This window comes from Danio rerio, chromosome 19, assembly GCF_052040795.2.
Source record: "Danio rerio strain M-AB ecotype USA chromosome 19, GRCz13ab, whole genome shotgun sequence".
Lineage (NCBI taxonomy): Eukaryota > Metazoa > Chordata > Actinopteri > Cypriniformes > Danionidae > Danio > Danio rerio.
The window spans coordinates 49,753,271-49,775,970 of NC_141039.2; the positions used below are offsets into that span (position 1 = coordinate 49,753,271).

General features: G+C 37.3%; 2 protein-coding genes across 2 annotated transcripts in view; one reads left to right on the forward strand and one right to left on the reverse strand.

The window, feature by feature from the left end:
• The window catches only part of angpt1 (angiopoietin 1), a 363,643-nt gene that overhangs the window by 335,076 nt on the left and 5,867 nt on the right, over window positions 1-22,700 (reverse strand). The window lies entirely within an intron of this gene.
• On the forward strand, window positions 12,232-14,412 carry LOC141379190 (uncharacterized). The gene is made up of 2 exons (XM_087296118.1): window positions 12,232-12,748; window positions 13,708-14,412. Exons 1-2 carry the CDS (start codon window positions 12,307-12,309, stop codon window positions 14,136-14,138), a joined length of 873 nt encoding a protein of 290 aa, XP_087152244.1. The 5' UTR covers window positions 12,232-12,306; the 3' UTR covers window positions 14,139-14,412.

Sequence of the window (22,700 nt, forward strand, 5' to 3'; positions counted from 1 at the left end):
CCATGCAGACTCGAGATTGTTTCAAAGTAGATACACTTTAAGCTTGAGAAGAGTCCATTACAACCAAAATGCATTATTATTATTATTATTATTATTATTATTATTATTATTATTACTATTATTATATATTAATTCATTAATTTTCTTTTCGGCTTTGTCCCTTTATTTATCAGGGGTCGCCACAGAGGAATGAGCCACCAACTTATCCAGCATATGTATTCACAGTGGATGCCCTACCACCCACAATCCAGTACTGGGAAACACCTATACACTCTTGCATTCACACCCACGCATAGACTATGACCAATTTAGTTCTTCAGTTCCCCTATAGCGCATGTGTTTGGACTGTGGTGGAAACCGGAGCACCCGGAGGAAACCCACACCAACATGGGGAGAACATGCAAACTCCTCATAGAAACACCAATTGACCCAACCTGGACTCAAACCAGCAATCTTCTTGCTATGAGACGACATCGCTACCCACTGCCACACCTTTTCGCCCATTATTATTATTATTATTATTATTATTATTATTATTACTATTATTATTATTATTATTATGACGTTCAGAATAGCTGGCTAGAAATGGCAATTGTGAATGTATTAAAATATATGCTTGTTTGACGTATTAAAATGTGTAATAATGAAAATAAAACAAAAACAATTGGTGAATCTTTTACTTTTGTGTGCAGCCATGCGGCTGTTGTGGCTGGTGTATTCTGGGTACTTTTTGTACCCCTTGGTTTCGAGTGTAATCCTGAAAAATCTGTTTTAAGGGCTATCTTGCCCTTAGCCCCATGTCTTCAATAAGAAGAATTGGGACACCCCTACCCCTTCACATTAACAAGCAAAACGAAGGGTACGGGAAAAGGGAAGAGCTAAGAGGTAGAATTGGGATTGGGCCTAAGCAGGCCCGGATTGGCTAATCGGGAGGACCGTGAGAATTCCCGGTGGGCCGGTCCGTTTTTTGGCCGCGAGGGCCGGTGTCCCTAGCTCCAGAATCTGTAGCTCTCAGCAGTCACACTTTTTAAATTTATTTATTTATTTACTTGACCACAGTCTTCTTATTCATTATTTTACCGCAGCTCAGCTCTTTTTATGCATTTTCTCGCAGCCTCGTGAGCAAGATCAATGTACAGCTGTTGTGGTCCAGTGGTTAGCACGTTAGATTATGTCGCCACCGATCCGGGTTTGATCCTCGCCAGAGTAATTTATTTTTTTCATTTTTATTGTGAAGACATATAATACTGTAAGGGTTGTTGAACATTTAAAGTTCTAAAGCAGCTGTTTTCTCAAAAATAAGACGTGATAGTGTCATTAGAAACTGAATTGGAAATGACCTTATTTTAATATAGTCAGTCGTGAACTGAGGTGGGCCGGTCTGAGGCTTGAAACTCCAGGGCTGAAAAGAAGTCCCACTCTGGCCCTGGGCCCAATCCCAATTCTGCCCCTTAGTCCTTCAGTCAGGAGATGCACAAATTAGTTTAGTTTTGTTTTTTTTTTGTCATCATTACACATTTTTACAACAAATAAGCATGTTTTAATACATTGATAGCGGTGTTTGTGTTTTACAGTCATGCTTTTTAAAGAACGATTAGACCCACAATATACTTTAACATCTGACACCTGATGACCCTTGAATACCCTGTCAGAAAAGTCCGCCGGGAATGACCTTTCTACAGTGTCTGGTCTGCTATAATGTTAATGTTATTTTTGTGTGTTTACACAGATGAATATGGCAACTATGTAAATGCACAGCACAGTTACAATCTTATCGCCACATTAGATCATAACAATAACATATCATTGACTCCAGTGATTTACTAAAGATGAATACCAAAAAAAAAAAAAAGTGCCGTCCTATTTTTTTAGTGGTAAAATTTGAAGTCCTTCCCCTTCACACTACATTTCAAGAACCAATGGGAAGGGGAAGGGAAAGGGGTACAAAATTAAAATTGGAATTGGGCTTTATTTGCTGCAGAGTACAATAAAACCCAACAGAACCCAATCTGATTTTCTTAGTTCTTCAGATGCTTAATGTTATTCACACTAAATTTCCACAATAAAAGCACATATCCTGAAGTGCAGCAGTTAAATGCTGGATACACAGATACCAAGAGCCAAGAGATGGTTGTGCATGTGTGTGTGTGTGTGTGTGTGTGTGTGTGTGTGTGTGTGTGTGTGTGTGTGTGTGTATTAAGAGCTCCTAGACTGACCATACAGACAGGGAGAGATGACAGCAGATAATACACTTGTTTGTGGATGAGCAAAAGATGCGAAGATAAAACAAACGAGGAAAAACAGAGGGAACGTTGGGATAAAAGCATCTCAGGAGCCACTCACATGCTGAAGGGCCCTCATGGGGCGGCCATGTTTGTATGGCCCATATTGAGGAGATGCAGGCGCACATGTGAGCTTCAGATAAGACAGTAGGAAGAGGAGTATTTCACGCTCCAGCTCACTATCGCCATCACTATCAGCACATCACCTGCTCGGCTTAGAAACTGCACAGATGTCAGAGAGGCAGGAGGAATGAAGAGCACTGGCAAAAAACACAGGCTGATACTAATGGACACACTATAGGATTCAGGCTTACTGTATGGTGCATATGAACAGTAGTATAGTGGGAAAATATGCCATGAAGAATGTGCAATTGTTGTCGAGGAGGGCTGTGCAATTTAACATGAAGTGAGAATTATTAGACTAGAATTATTAAATTAGAATTTTTCCTTCTCTATAGCCCCTTTCACACAGTGATACCGGTAAATATCCGGAAAATTTCCGGAAAGACTTTACCGGTATATTCAAAAAAGCGCTGTCACACAGGCGAGGACGTTACGGAAATTTTCCGGAAAAGAGCATTCACACATCCATTCCAAAATACCGGTAAATTCTGACATCATTCACCACAAATGAGCTTTAAACGGCTGCGCTTGTGTTTGTAAACATTTGACTAAATTACAAACTCTGTGGATGATCAATATTGTGAACAACTTTCGCAGGATCACTTTCGCATGTCGAGATGTTCATAATATGTGCGTGTGCAGGCGCTCACAGGCTGTTTCACAGGCACACGCAAAGCTTGAAGGTAAACAAACAACGGCTTATCATAAGCATCTCATCGATGATTATTTACACAGTTGGCATAAAGAAGAACATATAAACGTGATCTGACTAACTTCTAGCAGCTAAATGTGTCTGGAAAAATATTCAAAGGCTTTTATTCTCATAAACCGCGCGGACGTAAATGCGTCTGACTGTTGTGATTGGCTAAAGCAGACGTCTCACGTCAGCACGTTCTAGACGTGGACGCGCTTATTACGGCAATCTTCCTTCTGCATTCACACAGCGCAGCATTCCGGCAAATTGCCGGTAATGTTACAACATCTCTTTCCGGAAAATAGCCAGAACGAATTTACCGGTATTTTCAAAAAGGACCTGTTCACACATACAACCTTTCCGGAAAATTGCCGGCAATTTTCCGGAAAGGTCTGTATGTGTGAAAGGGGCTAATGTCTGTTTAACGGAGAGCAGATTTCAACACATTTCTAATAACTCATTTCTAATAACTGATTTCTTTTATCTTTATTATAATGACAGGATATGATATTTGACTAGATATTCTGCAACATACTATTATTTAGCTTAAAGTGACATTTCAAGGCTTCACTAGGGTAATTAGGGTAAAGTTAGGGTAATTAGGCAAGTCATTGTATAACAGTGCTTTGTTCTGGAGACAATCCCAAACTAATATTGCTTAACAGGGCTAATAATACTGACCTTAAAATGGCTTTAAATATTAAAAACTGCTTTTATTCTAGCCAAAAAATAATAATAAATAAATTTTAAAAACTTTCTCCAGAAGGAAAAAAATATTAGAGGAAATATTATGGAAAATTCATGAGAAATATTTGAAAAAGAATAAATATTGCATAGGAAATATTGCCCTCAACCAGTGGCGGAGCTAGAATTTTTTTTACATTTTTATTTTAATTTTTAATTTTATATATTTATGTTTTTGTATTTTTTATATATGGGGTGGCCATTGCTATTTCATGGGGTCCGCGCACACGCACACACACAATGAAAGTGTTTAATTAACCCAAATCTATTTCATTACCTACATATAAATCAAAATATGAAAATATAATAATTTACTCATCATCTACAAAACGACAGGATTGATTTTTTTTTTGGTGGAACATTCCTGAAGCTCAGCTTAAACTCTAACATTGGTTAAAACGTGATTGCCTAGTAGATGCTCTGACCTGCTGGTTAGAAACACATTTATCCTAATTAAAAATATCCATTATCATACGTGCACATTAAAATCAGCAACCAATGTAAAAACATTTTTTTAAAGAAAGTATGAGCTGGCTATAAATTGAACAGCTAACCTAACATCACTTCCCATATCAGCAAAACATTTGAGCATCGTAAAATTAAATATAATAACTTGCATACATGCAGGGCTGGACTGGAACAAAAAAAAAAAAGAGCCCCTGCATACATGTAATGTGCATGTAATACTAGCACGGATGAAGAACTTTCTAAAGAGCAAATTGATTTCTATTAGGTTAACTGATGATGATTGCCGGTGCTTTGGTACCTTAAACAACTGATGAACAAACCTTATGATAAACTACAAAACGTATTTAAAATATTATGTTATGATGTATTATTATTCGTCTTACTTGAAAGCATGCTCGTCTTTGGCTCGTCATTGATTTGTAAATGGCTTGAGCTCTGCCGGCATAATGTAAAAAGTCTTTAGACAACCAAGATGTCAATCAGCATCAGGAACTGCCAGCAGCAAATAAAATTTTGGGGTGGCACCCAGGGTGGCCAATCGGACACCCCTCTGGCTCCGCCACTGCCCTCAACTGTGTGCGTCTCTTGTTTTCGTCTGGAGGGGTATTCAACAAATTGCAAAGCTCCAGAAAGAGAATATTTTTTGTCATGTAACACTGAACACATATGACTGTAGATTTGCATGTTTCAATAATTAAATAAAAGTAGATCTGCATTTCAAATTAAGATAAAATAAATGCATTTAGAAAATGGCGCATGTTCAAATAAAGGGCTTAATTTATTTGGGGAAAAGCTGAAATTTCCCCTTTTCTGTTTTACAACTTAACAGTCTCAACCAATCATGCTAATAATAAATGTCAACATTATAATAATTAAAAATCGGCATACTCCACATGTCTTAATTACATTTTGGTTTAGTTCAATCAAGACTTGTGTTGGATTAAGTTAGTCAAAATAACATGGTAGAGTCTTAATCAGAGTATTGTCTTAATCGTATTATAACTGCATTATTGGTGTCCATGTAAACATACTCAATGTCTAGCATTGAATATTAATTCTATTGCAATAGGTTTTATAATTAAAATATGCTTGCACAAGTCACTCAGTCTAAATAAAAGTTAAAAAAAAAGTCAAACCTCAAGAATTCTCAGGCTTTTCTAAACTGAACGTGCACAACAACTGCACTCCAGAGGGAAAACGCATCCCTTTATTACTCTCTCCCGCTCGCTCTTTTTCTGATTTACCCCAATGCACCTTGATATTACAGGAAAACACTGCAGCATTGGAGCGAGCTCCTTCATATATTGTTCTTCAGACTGTCATCCGTGTTTCTGTCATTAAATTTGTCTTTATCCATTCTCTCAGAACGAAGCTCTTTTAATGAAGAGGAGCTCAGTGACTCCGTTCACCCCTCCACTGGCGTCAGGATGGAAAAAATAAAAATCAAACCCATACAATTAAATGCCAGCAATTCAATGTGGCATTACCGAGTCACCTGGAGCGCCCTGAGAGCCAGAACTGCATAATGCGTTATATTACTGCAATTCTGATAAAGGAAAAAACTGTAATTGCTTTGGATTTACATAATAGTTCTTTTTGTAATGAGTCTAAAATCCTCTGATCTGGAGTTGTGGAAAAGACAATGCTTCATGTGTGGGTGGACTCACTTTACCTGAACTGTGTGTGAAAAAAAAATATTAATAAAAATGAGTCGGTCAAGCAGAAAATCGGCTGAATGATAGAGGATATCACGGATTTATGGCAGGTTACTGTTCTTTATGCTGTTAAACGCAAGCTAATCATACATATAATCACTAGACGCATTATTAGTTATGTTAATTTCTTGACTTTAATCTGGAAGTATTATTCTGAGGACAATTTTATTCATTTAGTTGTCATCTAAAGACTTTTGTTCCCCAAATTAATGACAAAATGGTCAATATACATTTATTGGCCACTTTATTAGGTACACCTTACTAGTACCCGGTTGGACCCCCTCTTGCCTTCAGAACTGCTTTAATCCTTTGTAGCATAGATTCAACAAGCTACTGAAAATATTCCTCAGAGATTTTGCTCCATATTGTCATGATAGCATCACACAGTTGCTGCAGATTTGTCAGCTGCGCATCCATGATGCCAATCTCCCGTTCCACCACATCCCAAAGCTGCTCTATTGGATTGAGAACTGGTGACTGTGGAGGCCATTTGAGTAAAGTGAACTCATTGTCATGTTCGAGACACTAGTCTGAGATGATTGAGCTTTATGACATGGCTATAAAATGAAAGAAATGGAGACTCATCAGAGCAGGCAACGTTTCTCCAATCTTCTATTGTCCAGTTTTGGTGAGTCTGTGTGAATTGTAGCCTCAGTTTCCTGTTCTTAGCTGACAGGAGCGGCACCCGGTGTGCTCTTCTGCTGCTGTAGCCCATCCACCTCAAGGTTGGACGTGTTGTGTGTTCAGAGATGCTCTTCTGCAGAGCTCGGTTGTAACGAGTGCTTATTTGAGTTACTGTTGCCTTCCTATCAGCTGGAACCAGTCTGGCCATTCTCCTTGACATCAAGGCATTTGCGCCCACAGAACTGCCGCTCACTGGATATTTCCTCTTTGACGGACCATTCTCTCTAAAGCCTAGAGATGGGTGTGCGTGAAAATCCCAGTAGATCAGCAGTTTCTGAAATACTCAGACCAGCCTGTCTGGCACCAACAACCATGCCACGTCCAAAGCCCCTTAAATCCCCTTTCTTCCCCATTCTGATGCTCGCTTTAAACTGCAGCAGATCGTCTTGACCATGTCTACATGCCTAAATGCATTGAGCTGCTGAAATGTGATTGGCTGATTAGAAATTTGCATTAACCATCATTTAGACAGGTGTACCTAATAAAGTGGCTAGTGTATATTACATTTGTTTTTGTAATAAGAATAAAATAGTTGATAGAAATTCGTTTAAACCCAAAGTCAATCTTGGAATAAACGTGTGATATTTCCTCATGTTATTTTTTAACACTGGTGTCACTCTCTTAAACTATGTTTGAATCGGAAGACTTTTATTTGATTGATGTTTTTCCTACTGAAACAGTATATTGAGTGGGGGCAGAGTTTTATTTTTGACCTTGTCTGAGTTAAATGGACTTAATCTTAATAATGCACAGTTCCTTTACTTAAAAGAATTAATCCCATTGAAATTAAGTCCACTATATCAACTACAGTATAGCTACAATGTTGGTAGATAAACAGTAAAAAGCGGTTAAATGACTTTTATAGATTTTAACAATGTATTCACCTTCATGTAAAGTAATAACTTGATAAGTCAACTTTAATGCAATGGGTTTACTTATTTTAAATAAAATATATTTCTTACAGTGTAGAAGCATCAAATATATTTAGATTAATTTTTACAAACATTTGGACAATACTTTTTCATGAACACAAGCATAGTCCATTTTACTTGTCTGAAGAAAATGATATTGTATTTAATGTATGTGGTTTGATTTTGTGGTTCCACTGGATGCTCCGCTGATGAAAAAGGTTTTTCAGGAACTGCACAGATTATCATATACTCAGAATATATGTAATCTGAATGGATTTAATGTCATTAATTCTTGTGTATATGTGCACTGTGAAGCTCTTTTCGGATTTCTCTCGCATATGAACAGTTCACTCAAATACAGGTTAATCCATGTGATTAATATTAACTGTGCAAGTGTGTGTGTGTGTAGTCTAGCCATTGTAAAAACATGAGTGGAATAGGAAGAATGCACTGCACATGGGGACTGAGGCCCATTTTTCCTTCATAAATTTTTAAATACTAGAGGTACCTTTGGGGGAAATCATGTGTCCAGGTGTTACCTGAAGCTGAACAAATATCATTTAAATCCACTATACTACACATTTACAATTATGCTGACATACGTATGCATCAACCGAGTGACCGTCATAATTACACCAAACCAATCAAGTCAATTCTGTCATAACATTTGTTAGGTGCAAGATTTAAAAACATCAGACGACATATTGCATAATGAAAACTCAACCAAATATACATTTTTGGCATACTTACACTAGTACCATCCACCAGTCCTCAAATTCAAATACAACAGCCGACAAGACGGCAGCCTTAAGTACAATACGTGCAAGGCTGCTTTCATGTTAGACAGTAGTGATGGGAAGTTTGGATCTTTTGTGACAATCCTCCCATGTTAGGACTCATCACCCCAAAAATATGTAGCCAGCAATTATATTTCAGTCAGTAAAACGTCACCATGATCTGAAAACTCTCTTACAATTACATTTTGCAACCCAACCATTCTAATAACTGGATAACTATATATAATAAATAAAATAAAAAATAAATAAATAAATATATTTGTTTATTTTGGGTCAGAGGGGGGCATCAGACACGTTAATAAGTAAGGAGCTTGTGGATAAATGCTTACTGGTGGCGCGAATCATTTTAATATATATACATATATATATATATATATATATATACACACATATATATATATATATATATATATATATATATATATACACACACATATATACACATATATATATATATATATATATATATATATATATATATATATATATATATATATATATATACACACACACACACACACACACACACACACACACATACATATATATACATAAATATATATACACATATAAATATATATACACATATACATACATTACTTTACATAATAACTGTAAATGCATTAAGCCTTTTGTTAATGCTTGCTGAATCATGCATTCAGCTTCAATTATCATGAAATAAATCTACTAAACCGCAGTGTGTGTGAATCTGAACCTGTTGCAGAGAGAAACAGAAATCAGAAAAGTGAAAAATAACAGCTCTCAGAAACATTACGTAAGTCAGCAGTCGGCTAAGCTGATTATATGATACCTTATATTCACATTCGTACATGTGTGAGCTTGTTCAATAGTACACACACATGCGTGCGCGCACACACACACCAATCACCAGCTGTCTCTAAAAACAGCAGCATATAAAGTGCGTGTGTGTTTGTAAAGTGAAGGATCACATCATGACGTTTGGTTTAGAAAACAGCAATTTTCCAGAGACCTTCAGAAGAGCTCAGAGGCAGTCGGAGATCATTTAAAGCTGACGCAGTGCTCAGGTGTCATACATGAGGGCTGTGATGGTGTGTGTGTGAGAGAGAGTATGTTTGAGTATGTGTGTATGTTAGTATCTGTATCTGAGTGTGTGAGAGTAAATGAGCTAAGCAAATAATGTTTGTGAGTGTGTGTGCGTGTGTGTGTGTGTGTGTGTGTGTGTGTGTGTGTGTGTGTGTGTGTGTGTGTGTGTGTGTGAAGATGAGAGATTGCAAGTGTGAGCAATGAGCATGCGCAAGTCTGTAAGATTGAATGTGTGTGTGTGTATGTGTGTTCATGGGAGAAAGTCTGAGTGTGTGTGTGTGTGTGTAGGTTTAGCTATACTTATGAGAGCTCAATTATCCTCACTTATACAGTGAGAAATCAAAACGACCTAGTGAGGACATTTTTCTGGTCCTCTCTAATTAAAAAGACCTATAAATTGGCCAGATGATGTTTTTATTAGCATCTAACGATTGACAGATGTTTCTGTGAGGACTGATGTAGGTGTAGGTGTAGTGTTGGGCCACAGATAGTATCGTTAACGTAGTAGAAAAACAATGGAAGTCTATTTATTGTCTCACTAAAGCTCTGCTCACACTGTGGGATTTTAGTCACGATTTGGTCAACTCAGACAAATTAGGAAAATATGAAAAGATCCAAAAATCTGTGATGGTTGATTTGACATGTTTACAGACTGACACTTAATGGCAAATGTGATGGGATTTTCCCTCCAAATGAAGTTCAGAAGATTCAGACTCTTTCCTGCAGTGACATTCAGCTGACGAGCATCAATCCAAGAACCAACAAGACGAGCGAATCTAATGACGCAATCTGCACAACAACTTTAAACTACCGCTTAGAAATGTCAAGAGTTTTTTTCACCTTTTTTTAAATAATAATTTTATTGATTTTAGCATAAGAAAATAAACAATAACTTAAAAAGACAGAAAGGGTACAAAGGAAAGCATAAAAGAAATAAATAGAAATATTAAAAAATTATAATTTACAGAGCAATATCTAGGCTCCACAAGTCGACTTATGCCAAACCAATCCCACCTATAAACAGATCTTTTTGGATTTTGGATAGAATTTAAAAAAAAAAAACTATGTAAAACAGGAGACACGTTGGGACCAGGGCTTGACATTAACTTGTTTGATCAGCAGCCACTGTGGCTAGTAGATTTCCAACATTACTAGCCACTAACCATTTTCACTAGTCACAATTTTGATGATAGAGCAATCATGAATTGTGAAAAGATAATCTTCCCATGACTCATCCGATACCTCTGTATTTAGCTTCCCTCTCCCACTCTTTCCTAATTTTGTCAGTGTTTGAATTAACCTTATCTAATCATTTTTAGAAAAAAAAGTACTGTCTCTTTATTTCTATGAGTTTTTTTTCATCTTGCTGGTTTTATTATTGAGGCACGCCGTGTGCAAAATTGCCGCTACAGCAGTGGCGTAGCGGACGGGCCCACGTGATTAGGAGGGCCCGCGTCGTCGCGATTTTCAATAATTGAAAATCCAGCAACCGCAATAATCAAACTCTTGGGAACAACTGTGGTCGGAACCAAAGTTCATAGGTCTGTGTTCTCTAAACACCTCTCAAGCGGTGGACTACTTCATTCTGATTGCTTGCCGCCGAACCACGTCATATCATAGCTCAAAGTTGACTTAATTTGATCTTTCCTTGACGCTCGGTTTGTGATCACTCAGTTTGTGAAGGCTTCCCCACGTTGTCGCTACACCCCCCCCCCCCCCCCTCACATCATCAGGGGGCCCAGTCAGTAATCCCTGCAGGGGGCCTCTGCATTTTGCGCTGCGCCACTGCGCTACAGATTATGTTAGCTGTGAGGAATCATTTCAGAACACGGGATAGTGAAGGTGTCATGGATGGATGATGACCAACTTCTCATCTGTGTTTGGTGCATAGGCATGGGCCGGTATAAGATTCTGATATGATAACCTTGGATAAAAATATTACGGTTTCACGATATTGAGATAACTGCTCTAAAATATATATTTTTTAAATATCTGGGTAAATAAAATTTTAAAAATCCATTAGAAAATGATTTCATTTTATTTTTTATAAAATATTTATAATATTTAATAGCAGTAAACATGTCTGGCTAAATAAATCAAACTTCATCTTATAAGGTTTTGCATTCATACAGTATGTTGTCATTGCACACTCAACAACACTTCTGCATATTTTCTCAGTATCCTGCTGCCCTAGTCGTGTTGAAATTTTCATTTGAGGAAATAAAACATCAACCATCAGCTCCGACTCAAACACACTTCCTCTAAAGTCCGCGAGAGCGAGAGGGAAACGTGCATGAACAGCAGGATTTACTTTGGCTTTCCTTCACGTGTTTCCGGTTCTCCAGCCTCTCTGCAGTGCATAATTTGCTGCTAATGGCCAAATGTCGTTTTATGGGCTGCTACAAACAGCCACTCGAATTTTATAGGTGCTATTTTGCGTGCGTCTCATGAGCGCTAATGGCAAATCCTGACCTTTAGCCCCTTTCACACATACAGACCTTTCCGGAAAATTGCCGGCAATTTTCCGGAAAGGTCCGTATGTGTGAACAGTCCCTTTTTGAAAATACCGGTAAATTCGTTCTGGCTATTTTCCGGAAAGAGAAGTTGTAACATTACCGGTAATTTGCCGGAATGCTGCGCTGTGTGAACGCAGAAGGAACATTGCCGGAATGGCACGTACGAGTCCTAGAACGTGCTGACGTAAGGTGTGTACTCCGGCCAATCAGAACATTCCTACGCTGATGACGCATTCACAAACAGCTGACTCATTCACAAATAGTAGAGCTACAAACAGCTGACGCGCGGTTTACAAAAATAAAAGAAATGGCATCAAACTGGAACGACAATGAAATTAAAGTCCTTCTCTCTATCCGAGCGGACGAAGAGATTAGTCGTCATATAAAAGGAACCGTTAGTGATGCGGTAACCTATGATAAAATAACAAACCGTCTGCGTGAACAAGGCATCCACAGAACCAAGAGTCAGGTCATTAGCAAATTAAAAACACTACGGCTAAAATTTCTCAAAGTAAACGATCACCATAAACAAAGTGGAAGTGGCAGAATTTCCTGGGCCTATTTTGATCTTTGCCAGTCTATCTGGGGGTCTAGTCATTCTACAAACCCCGTGGCATTGTCCAGTAGTTTAAATTCAGTTGATCCTGAAACTAACGCCCCCGAGGACTCGTGTGAAGGAAGTACTTCGACTCAAATGACAGAAACTCAGGTACCACCTTCTGATGCTGAGCAGATGGACTGTGTTACAGGTGGGTAAAATTATGTAAATGTTTACCTAATAAATGTGTGACATAACGTAAAACGTGTATGGAAATATTATTGTTTCTTTTTTTCCACATACAATGCTACTGTAATTTACAGTAAATGCTGTTGTGTTTTTGAACTATGCTATAGTAAAGTATTTTTATTAACCTATGCTATGGTAACAATTTTATGAATATAAACAAATTACCCAATACTGTAGTTTTCTACAACTATATATATGTAAATGTGTGTGTGTGTGTGTGTGTGTGTGAGATACTATTCACTATATGTCAGGTAATACTACAGTTTGCTGGAGCATTCATTAACAAAGTGTTGTAAATAATATAATATATACAGCACATTGCACATTTATTTACTAGTGTTTTAAAAAAAACTAGCATTTAATATAAATCACTTAAGTATATTTACATGTGGGATGTAAATTATAATATACTTTATAGTAAGATGTTTGTATGTTGGTAGTAGATAAGAGGAACTAACAAAGAACTGTATTTTAGTAGCATTAATTTCAAATCCAACTTTTTACATTTTCAAAGCTGCACATGTAGACTTTGGTTAAATGCATTATGAACTAACAACAAGCTATATTGCATTTGTCAGTCAACATTAAAGGGATAGTTTACCCAAAACTGAAAAATATCATCATTTACTCATGCTTAACTTGTTATAAACCAGTTTGTGTTTTTTATTTGTATTAAATATATTATTAAATATTTATCTATCCTGCACAAAATAAGATATTTGGAGATTGTTGAAAAACTGTAACCATTGCCTTCCATGGTATTTGTTTACCTAAGTCAGTAGTTACAGGTTTTCAGCTTTCTTCAAAAAAGGTTTTTGTAACAAGTTAGAAGTGGGTAAATCATAACAGTTTTTTTTGGGTCAACCATGCCTAGTTACTTAAAATATTGATTGTGTTGGGTTTTTTATCCTCCTTTTTTAGGTTTCACTCAGCCACCAAGGAAGAAGGCAAAAAAAAACAAAGATCACATTGTTGACTCCATAACTACAGTGTTACACACTATGGAAACATCATTCAGAGAGCAAGAAGCACTCCGTGTTCAGCAGCAACGAGAGTATGAAGAAATGTTGCGCAAAGAGGCAAAGGAAGAGCAGAAGGAAGAAAGGGCAAGCATGATGGCAATGTGGAAGGAGATGATGGAGTTCCAAGGGAACCTCCTAAAGGACATTATGATGCGTCCACCCCTGGCAACTTCTCTTCCCTTAAATCCACTGTACCAACATCCTCACAGCTTCAATTTTCCAAGCCCTAGTACTAGCTACATGGTACCATATCACCCTCCAGGACAAGATGAAGATGCCTCTCACCATCCTCAGTTCAAACCTTCATTCTTGGAAGATTTGCAAGACTAAATTAAAATAAAACAGTTCACTTCCATTTTAAATAATTTTTTAATAAGAATTAGTTGATTATATGTGTTATTATTGCTTCTGTTTCCACAAACCAATATGTATTTTGTGCAGTACAGTAAGTATTTGTTCTATCCACAAAAGTATAAATGTTCATATTGAGTTGATACCATCTAAATATTATTTATGATGAACAAAATATGTAACTATAATACATTCATAAAATGTTAAGATTTTTGTTGCTTCATGGCCAGCTAAAATAAACAGTTTAAATCCATTTGCAGAAGGTTTTCTTATCAAGTTCAAAATAACTGGAATACACAAAGCGTGGACATGCACACAAAATATCAGGCTAGCCGTTTAAGAAAATGCCAAATGCAAAGAAATAGTATCTGTCATCATTTATTCACCCTCATGTTGTTCAAAACTTGCCTTGCAGTTTTTCCTCCTGGTAAACACAAAGAAAGGTATTTTGAAGATCGTTAGTAATCGGAACAAAGGCAACTTCAACCTCCATTTTATATATATTTTTTTCATTCTATAGAATTCAGAGATTCCTTGCAACTGTTTGATTACCGACATTCTTCAAAATACCCCTCTTTGTGTTCAGCAGGAGGAAGTAAAAGTAGGTTTAAAACAGCAGGAGGGTGAGTAATATTTTTTGGATTAACTTTAACTCAGCAGTGATACTAATGCTCTGCGAACTGCTTGTGCATCATCAGTAATTCTGTTGTGCTCTCTGTCAGTAACATCAGCAGAAACATCACACTGGAGGTCAGTGTTCCATTCAGGCAGGTATCTTTCTTTCCTGAGCTCACAAATGTTATGCAAGATGCAGCAAGCCACAACAATATCAGACATAATATTTATGTCAACATCGTTGCGTTTAAGTAAACACCTCCAGCGTCCTTTAAGTCGGCCAAAGGAATTTTCAACAACCATTCGAGCTGAACTCAGACAGAAGTTGAAGTGAGACTGGTCAGGTGTTAGAATTTGGTGATTCAGGAAGCCCTTCATCAGCCATTTTTTAAGGGGGTATGCCGCATCTCCAATAAGATGTATGGGAACCTCCACTCCATCCACCACTGTAGATTTCTGTAAAAAATATTATAAAATAATTATAGTGGTTGTTTCAAATTAAGCTTGTTTTAGGAAACTTGGAAATATCTTGCATTAAAGTGTTTGGATGTAATGAGTTAAAAAGTAACTTGCTACTGTAATTAGATTACTTCTCTGCTAACAAAAGTCAAGTAAGAGTTTATTGTTACGTTAATTTTATGCAATTTAATTGCAGATGATTATAATATACTTCCCTTAAATTATGTAAATAATTTTGACAGTTCGGTATAAATCAAAACAACTGTATTTGTTATATATGTATTTCTTTAGTATTTGCTTTAAATATATTTTGCAGAATAAATTTCAACTAAAAAAGGTTAGATTCATCAAGATTGATCATGCTTAAGAAAAATTGAAGTTGGAATTTGTTCATAAAATATAGGGTATACATTCAGAGAAACTGTAATTCGTAATTAATTATTTTTTAAAGTAACTTACCAAACACTGCTGCACAATAATAGTTCTAATAACATTTGTCATAATTGTCCACCAATTCTCACTATTAACTAATGGTATATAGTAAGCATATTAGCTGTTTATTAGAATTTAGAGCACATATTGATAGCACATAATGAAATATTTGGTAACACTTTACAATAAGGTTGGATTAACATGCATTAACAATGAAAAACACATCTGTTAAGCATAACTTAATCTTTGTTAATGTTAACTACTCATATTTTAATTTACTGTAGGTTTACATTAGCAAAAATTCAGTACAAAAAAAAAATTGTCTTAGGTCAAGTTATCTAATCCATTAACAAATATATGTATGCGTAAAGTGTTCATGTAAATAAACATTACCTAATTAAGTTGTTAATGAAAAGAGGTGCATTAGATTAAGTTCATTTAAGATTATGTAATGCTTAATTTAGTTGTTCACCATTAGTTCATGTTAACTAATACATAAATATATGTTTAGTCAACTTTAATAAAATAAGTAATACTTAATAATATTATAAAAGGTGTACCTCACGAGGAAACAAATACCCATCATGAGCCTCAGCCATTTGGTATATAGGTGAGTTGGCTAGCACTCTTGCATCGTGAGTTCGACCTGGCCAACCCACATACACATCCGTAAAACTGAAAAAATAATAATTATCTCAATATTAATAAAACAAAACATAAATATTATTTAAAGATAAACAGCATTTAACAAATGTCCATGTGCGAACAGTTAATTATCAAAGTTAGATAACAATAGCACTGTAAGCATATAGCTTATGTAGTACATTACTGGAACAGGTTTCTGCAATATCAGCATGTCATCTAGAAGGCTTGTGATAAGAAAACAATAAATATTTTGTGTGAAGAAAATGTAAACTAAAAACTGTACTGCTATTTATTAGGCAAATAACAAAATAAAATAATATTTGATCAAATCATGTTTTTATACCACAAATTTGTATAAATTTCACTTTCTTTCAGAGGTTAAGACATTAATCAAACATAAATTAAATCATTAAAATATTTCTTCTACCACAAGTAAAAGCATGTAATTGGGTATAAATACAATATAAACCGCATTGCATTTTAATTAAACAATAAATTAAATACTATATTTTAGCATTAGAAACTCTACTGTGACTTATATGGATTACCCATTAAAGAAACATAAACAATAGTTTTGGCCATCACGAATACTTGGGCAGCTGTGGCACAAATCAGTATGTGTTAAGAACTATATACTTTCTCACATATTTACATTTACTTACCAAAAGTTGTGATCCACAACGGCCTGCAACACTATAGAGTGCCAACCTTTACGGTTGCAGTAGGCAGCCTGGTCCACGTGAGGTTTAAGGATGGGTATGTGGCACCCATCGATGGCACCTGCGCACATCTTGTAGCCTCGGGCAAAAAAGCCATCAATGGTTTTTTGGAGACGCTCTCCTTTGGGCAGGCATATAAAGCGCTCGCAAAGGGTCTTCAGGGCATTTGTTACCTGATGGTGAAGTTAAACTGATTAGCTACATTTGTGTTACATTGTTTCATTTTTTACAACGCTCTTTGCTATTTTACAAAGTAAATGAATAGCAAATAACTTTTAGGTGAACAACTTTAAAACTATAAGCTACTCTTGTGAAAATGAATGAGTTTTTAATATAGATAGATAGACAGACAGATAGATAGACAGACAGACAGACAGACAGACAGACAGACAGACAGACAGACAGACAGACAGACAGACAGACAGACAGACAGACAGACAGACAGACAGACAGACAGACAGACAGACAGACAGACAGACAGACAGACAGACAGACAGACAGACAGACAGACAGACAGACAGACAGACAGACAGACAGACAGACAGACAGACAGACAGACAGACAGACAGACAGACAGACAGACAGACAGACAGACAGACAGACAGACAGACAGACAGACAGACAGACAGACAGACAGACAGACAGACAGACAGACAGACAGACAGACAGACAGACAGACAGACAGACAGACAGATAGATAGATAGATAGATAGATAGATAGACAGACAGACAGACAGACAGACAGACAGATAGATAGATAGATAGATAGATAGATAGATAGATAGATAGATAGATAGATAGATAGACAGATAGATAGATAGATAACATTTTATTTGCGTATTAATCACATATATCTAGAGTTCTACTACAAATAAACTTGACGTAGCCTACCTGACGAACAAGCATGCAGACAGTAGAAATTCCAAGGCCAAACAAGCAAGATATGGTCCTGTATTCACTCGGGGTGGCGTACCACCACAACACAACAGCAAGTCTCAGTCGGGGTTCCAGCGGTTTTCGCCAGCCGGTAGTTTTCCGTTTTAGAGATGGACTTAGTAGCTGCAGCACGAACTCGAATGTGTTTCTTGACATGCGAAAATGCTGCATCCACATACCGTCATCAAAGTTATTCAAAATATTCCCCCAAAATACTTTCCCGTGGATCCGCGGAAATGCCCATGTTCGTCGCACAGAACTCTTTGTAGCCAAATATGTAAACATTACGGTCTTTTTAAGCTGCAGGTAGCGCCTCTGCCTTTGGATGCTAGCGTTAACATTTTTTCGTCTATAGTTTAACAATTGTGTTTGTAGTCGTCTGTAACGATGCCTCTGGGACACAAGAAGGTGCATGAATACAAAATTTTGAAAGATAAATGAAATCATCAACAAAAATACAGATCGCATAATCCCCTCCATGTTTGTAAATACAATCCCAGCTGTTTAACTTCGAGGGCAAGTGGTTAATGATGTCACAGAATTTAACGGTATTTTGAAATGCATGTGTGAATGGTGCTTTTCCGGAAAATTTCCGGAACGTCCTCGCCTGTGTGAACAGCGCTTTTTTGAATATACCGGTAAAGTCGTTCCGGAAATTTTCCGGATATTTACCGGTATCACTGTGTGAAAGGGGCTTTTGACTGCTTCTTTTTAACAGTTCACGTGCAGATTAGAATAAAATGATCCAAGACGAACACTCATTAGCAAAATACATTCAGCAATAGAACGCAACGATCACAAAGGACACGTGTTTGTGCAGGTGCTTGACATTTATGGTGAGGAATAACAGGATCTGAAATCTAATCTCAGAATGACAGTGATGCAAAATGCAGAAGAAGTTGTCAAAATACTATTGAAAAGCAGCAGTGATTGTGTAACACCTCTATTCAGATGAAAGAGATTATAAGGTCAGCTATTAAATATATTAAACTCTCAGCCGCCCACGCCATCACTTTATACCAGATAATCACTCCAGAAAACATCAAATACTGTACTAGGAACACAACTACGCAAATACTACTTATGCAACAAAAACTATTTGATAGCCATTTTTGGATCCAGTGCTGCAATTTTTAACTATTAAAGGATTTCATCTAAGAGTCATTTTTATGTAGCATTTGCAAGAGTTAAAACAAGGCTCAATGCTTTTACAATTTCACTGGTCCAGCTGAAAATAAATAAAGGAGCAACGTAAAGAGATGTTATTTTCATGTAGTTTAACCAAAGTAATTGTGTAAACCAAATGTCACAATAGGGCTGGGCGGTATTGCAAAAACGAATGATCAGGATATCATGTTTCATATCAGTCGATATCGATAATTATTGAATAATTTTTTAACAATCCATTTGGAATATTAGGATTTTTTTTTATTTACAAACACTACTGATGCAAATAGTTTTAATAGTCAAAAAAATATATTATTTAAGCCAAATATCTGATCTCTCTATTATAAACACAAGTGTTACAGTAAAGAGACTCTTAAATTTGATGAATAAAATGTTACTAAGTGATATTCGTAATATACTTATGGCTATAGCCCCTTTCACACAGTGATACCGGTAAATTTCTGGAAAATTTCCGGAACGACTTTACCGGTATATTGAAAAAAGCGCTGTTCACACAGGCGAGGACGTTACGGAAATTTTCCGGAAAAGAGCATTCACACATCCATTCCAAAATACCGGTAAATTCTGACATCATTCACCACAAATGAGCTTTAAACGGCTGCGCTTGTATTTGTAAACATTTGACTAAATTACAAACTCTGTGGATGATCAATATTGTGAACAACTTTCGCAGAATTACTTTCGCATGTCGCGATGTTCATGCGTGTGCAGGCGCTCATAGGCGCACGCAAAGCTTGAAGGTAAACAAACAACGGCTTATCATAAGCATCTCATCGATAATTATTTACACAGTTGGCATTAAGAACATATAAACGTGATCTGACTAACTTCTAGCAGCTAAATGTGTCTGGAAAAATATTCAAAGGCTTTTATTCTCACAAACCGCGCGGACGTAAATGCGTCTGTCTGTTGTGATTGGCTAAAGCAGACGTCTCACGTCAGCACGTTGTAGACGTGCACGGGCTTATTACGGCAATCTTCCTTCTGCATTCACACAGCGCAGCATTCCGGCAAATTGCCGGTAATGTTACAACTTCTCTTTCCGGAAAATAGCCAGAACTAATTTACCGGTATTTTCAAAAAGGACCTGTTCACACATACAACCTTTCCGGAAAATTGCCGGCAATTTTCCGGAAAGGTCTGTATGTGTGAAAGGGGCTTATATTTAAAAAGAAACATATTTTTACAGAAGTTATTTGAAACATTAGTCACTTGCGTTTATTATGCATGTAAAATCACTTTAGTAAAATGTATTTGATGCAGGTACTAAAATGATGCATATAATATCTTTCATAAATTGAAGTGAAAAGCAAGCTGTTCTGCGTTTAATAACGCATTATGCATTAATGTCAGACATAACAATTGATATTGCAGTTCAGGTTCTATGTATGAATGACACAAAGATGAACGCTGCAGTTATTGCATAAACACCCGTCTGATTTCTTTCTGAAGTAATGAAATATTGAGATTGATCTGGAGTAAAAGGCTGATATCTGATGTGCACAAACAGCTTCAATATTAGACTCAAAAGCATCAAAGGGATCTGACGGTGTTCTTCAAAAGCAATATGCCATGTATGCGTTAACATCAGCATGAGGCGTATAAGGTGTTGATGCATTTTTGATTATGTTCAAAGGTGCGAAAAGCTGTCCTGAAGAAAGACCTGGAAAATAAAGCATTCTGGTGGATTATTCACTCGGCTGGAGAGCAACAACACCGAGGAGATACCTGACGCTCTCGGGGGATTCCTGAAGAGGAAAGCGTTTTCTCACTTCTTTAAAAACAACTTCCAACACCTGATTATTGTGTACAGAATGCTTATTTTATGTATGGAGAGAAGGGCTTTGAGAAAAACACCCTGATATTTTAAATCATTGGCCAGTCATTGGGGGTTATTTTTTTCTTACCATTTATTTTAACAATATTATATAAATCAATCTCAATAGCTTTGACATATGAGAGTTATCAAGATGCAAGTTTTACCATTTCAGTGCAACCATTTGTCTAATCAGACCAGAAGTGAACCATCTGACCAATCAGAGTAAAACACTTTGACCAACCAATCACAACAGAATGGGCAGTTGCATCGATCAGAGCAAGTCATCGGATCAATCACAACAGAGTAGACAGCTGGTCCATTCAGAGCAGGGTAGAGCAATCTGAACTAATTACAACAAACTGGGCCACTGGGTAAGACCGGGCCAATGAACCAATCAGAAAAAGGTAGTACCATCTGACTAAAATCACAACAAACTAGGACAATGGGCCAATCACAACAGACTGGGACTATAGACCAGTCACAACAGACTGGGCCATGGTGGGACCACACTTAGCAAAATGTAGACAGCAACTATCAATAAACATCCTATTTCAGACAAAAAGTCTAATGCTGTGTTCACACCAGACGCAGAACGCGCAAAAAAAAAAACGATCTATTCGCGCTTAAATAGCCACGTGAACATTTGAGGTTACTCGCTTCATTCGCGCGTCAAACCCCGCTTTATTCGCGCGTCAAATTCACTTCAGAACAGACGCGGACTCACGTGATGGGCAGGGCTTCTGTGACTCTAGCTTCATAGCTAGGGCTAACATGGATTTTGTGAAGAAAATAACAGTGTTTATGTGCTTTATGAAGGATGATAAACAGCGTCGATACGTTTAGGGCCGTGTCTGAGTTCACTACATCCTTTCAGAGGTGCATCCAGCTCTTTAAGCTCAAAGACTCCTTAAGAAACTGAACCTGGCTGATGGAGGTTTTCAGCGGTGCTTCTGACTGAGCCCAGCCCAGTTTGATGAACTTCTTGTCGGTGTCTGCTGGGGGATTTCCCCTGGGACACAGACAACCAATAGTAGGTGATACGTCACAATCACGCCCCACAAAAGCAAGCTCCTGATTGGTTAATGCGGCGCAAATGTCCGCTGAAGTTCAGATTTTCGAACTCGAGTGATTTGCATGAAACGTGCATGAAGCGCGTCAACCGCGCAAAACGCTCAATTCGCTCCACGCCATTCGCGCCATGCGCACCATGGAATTCTCGTCATTCGCGCCGCGCCATTCGCGCATATTGCACCGCAGGATGTCTATTTGCGCGTTTGCATTGACTTAACATGTAAATCACTTGCGCTTGACGGCCGTTACGCGTCTAGTGTGAACGCAGCATTACACTGTTACAAGAAAATGTGTTTTTAAATGTTTAAAATTAAAGAAAATCAACTGTAGCTGATCAACAAAACAAAAGCAGGATTATTAATTTCATGTAAGACGCCCTGTAATCTGAAGCTCTGCATGATTAAACCTGGTATTACGTGTTATAGATATACAGGCTGTTTCTCAACTCCAAGAAAGCAGAGAACGGACTTGCGTTCTTGTGAAGACCGGTCTTGCCAGGTGTCCTCGGAAGAACGAACTCGGAAGACCACAAGGAGACAGAACGCATCCTGTGAGAAATGGGATGCTGCAATCTTCCTGATGGTCACAGATTTTTAACTAACATTTATTTAAACGTTACAGCATTCTAGGGTTGGGCTGATGCAGATGGCCGACAAA

Coding starts and splice junctions, on each gene's coding strand:
- LOC141379190 (XM_087296118.1), top strand. CDS start 12,307: ATGGCATCAAACTGGAACGACAATGAAATTAAAGTCCTTCTCTCTATC. Junction 12,749..13,707: donor GCAGATGGACTGTGTTACAG/GTGGGTAAAATT, acceptor CTCCTTTTTTAG/GTTTCACTCAGCCACCAAGG.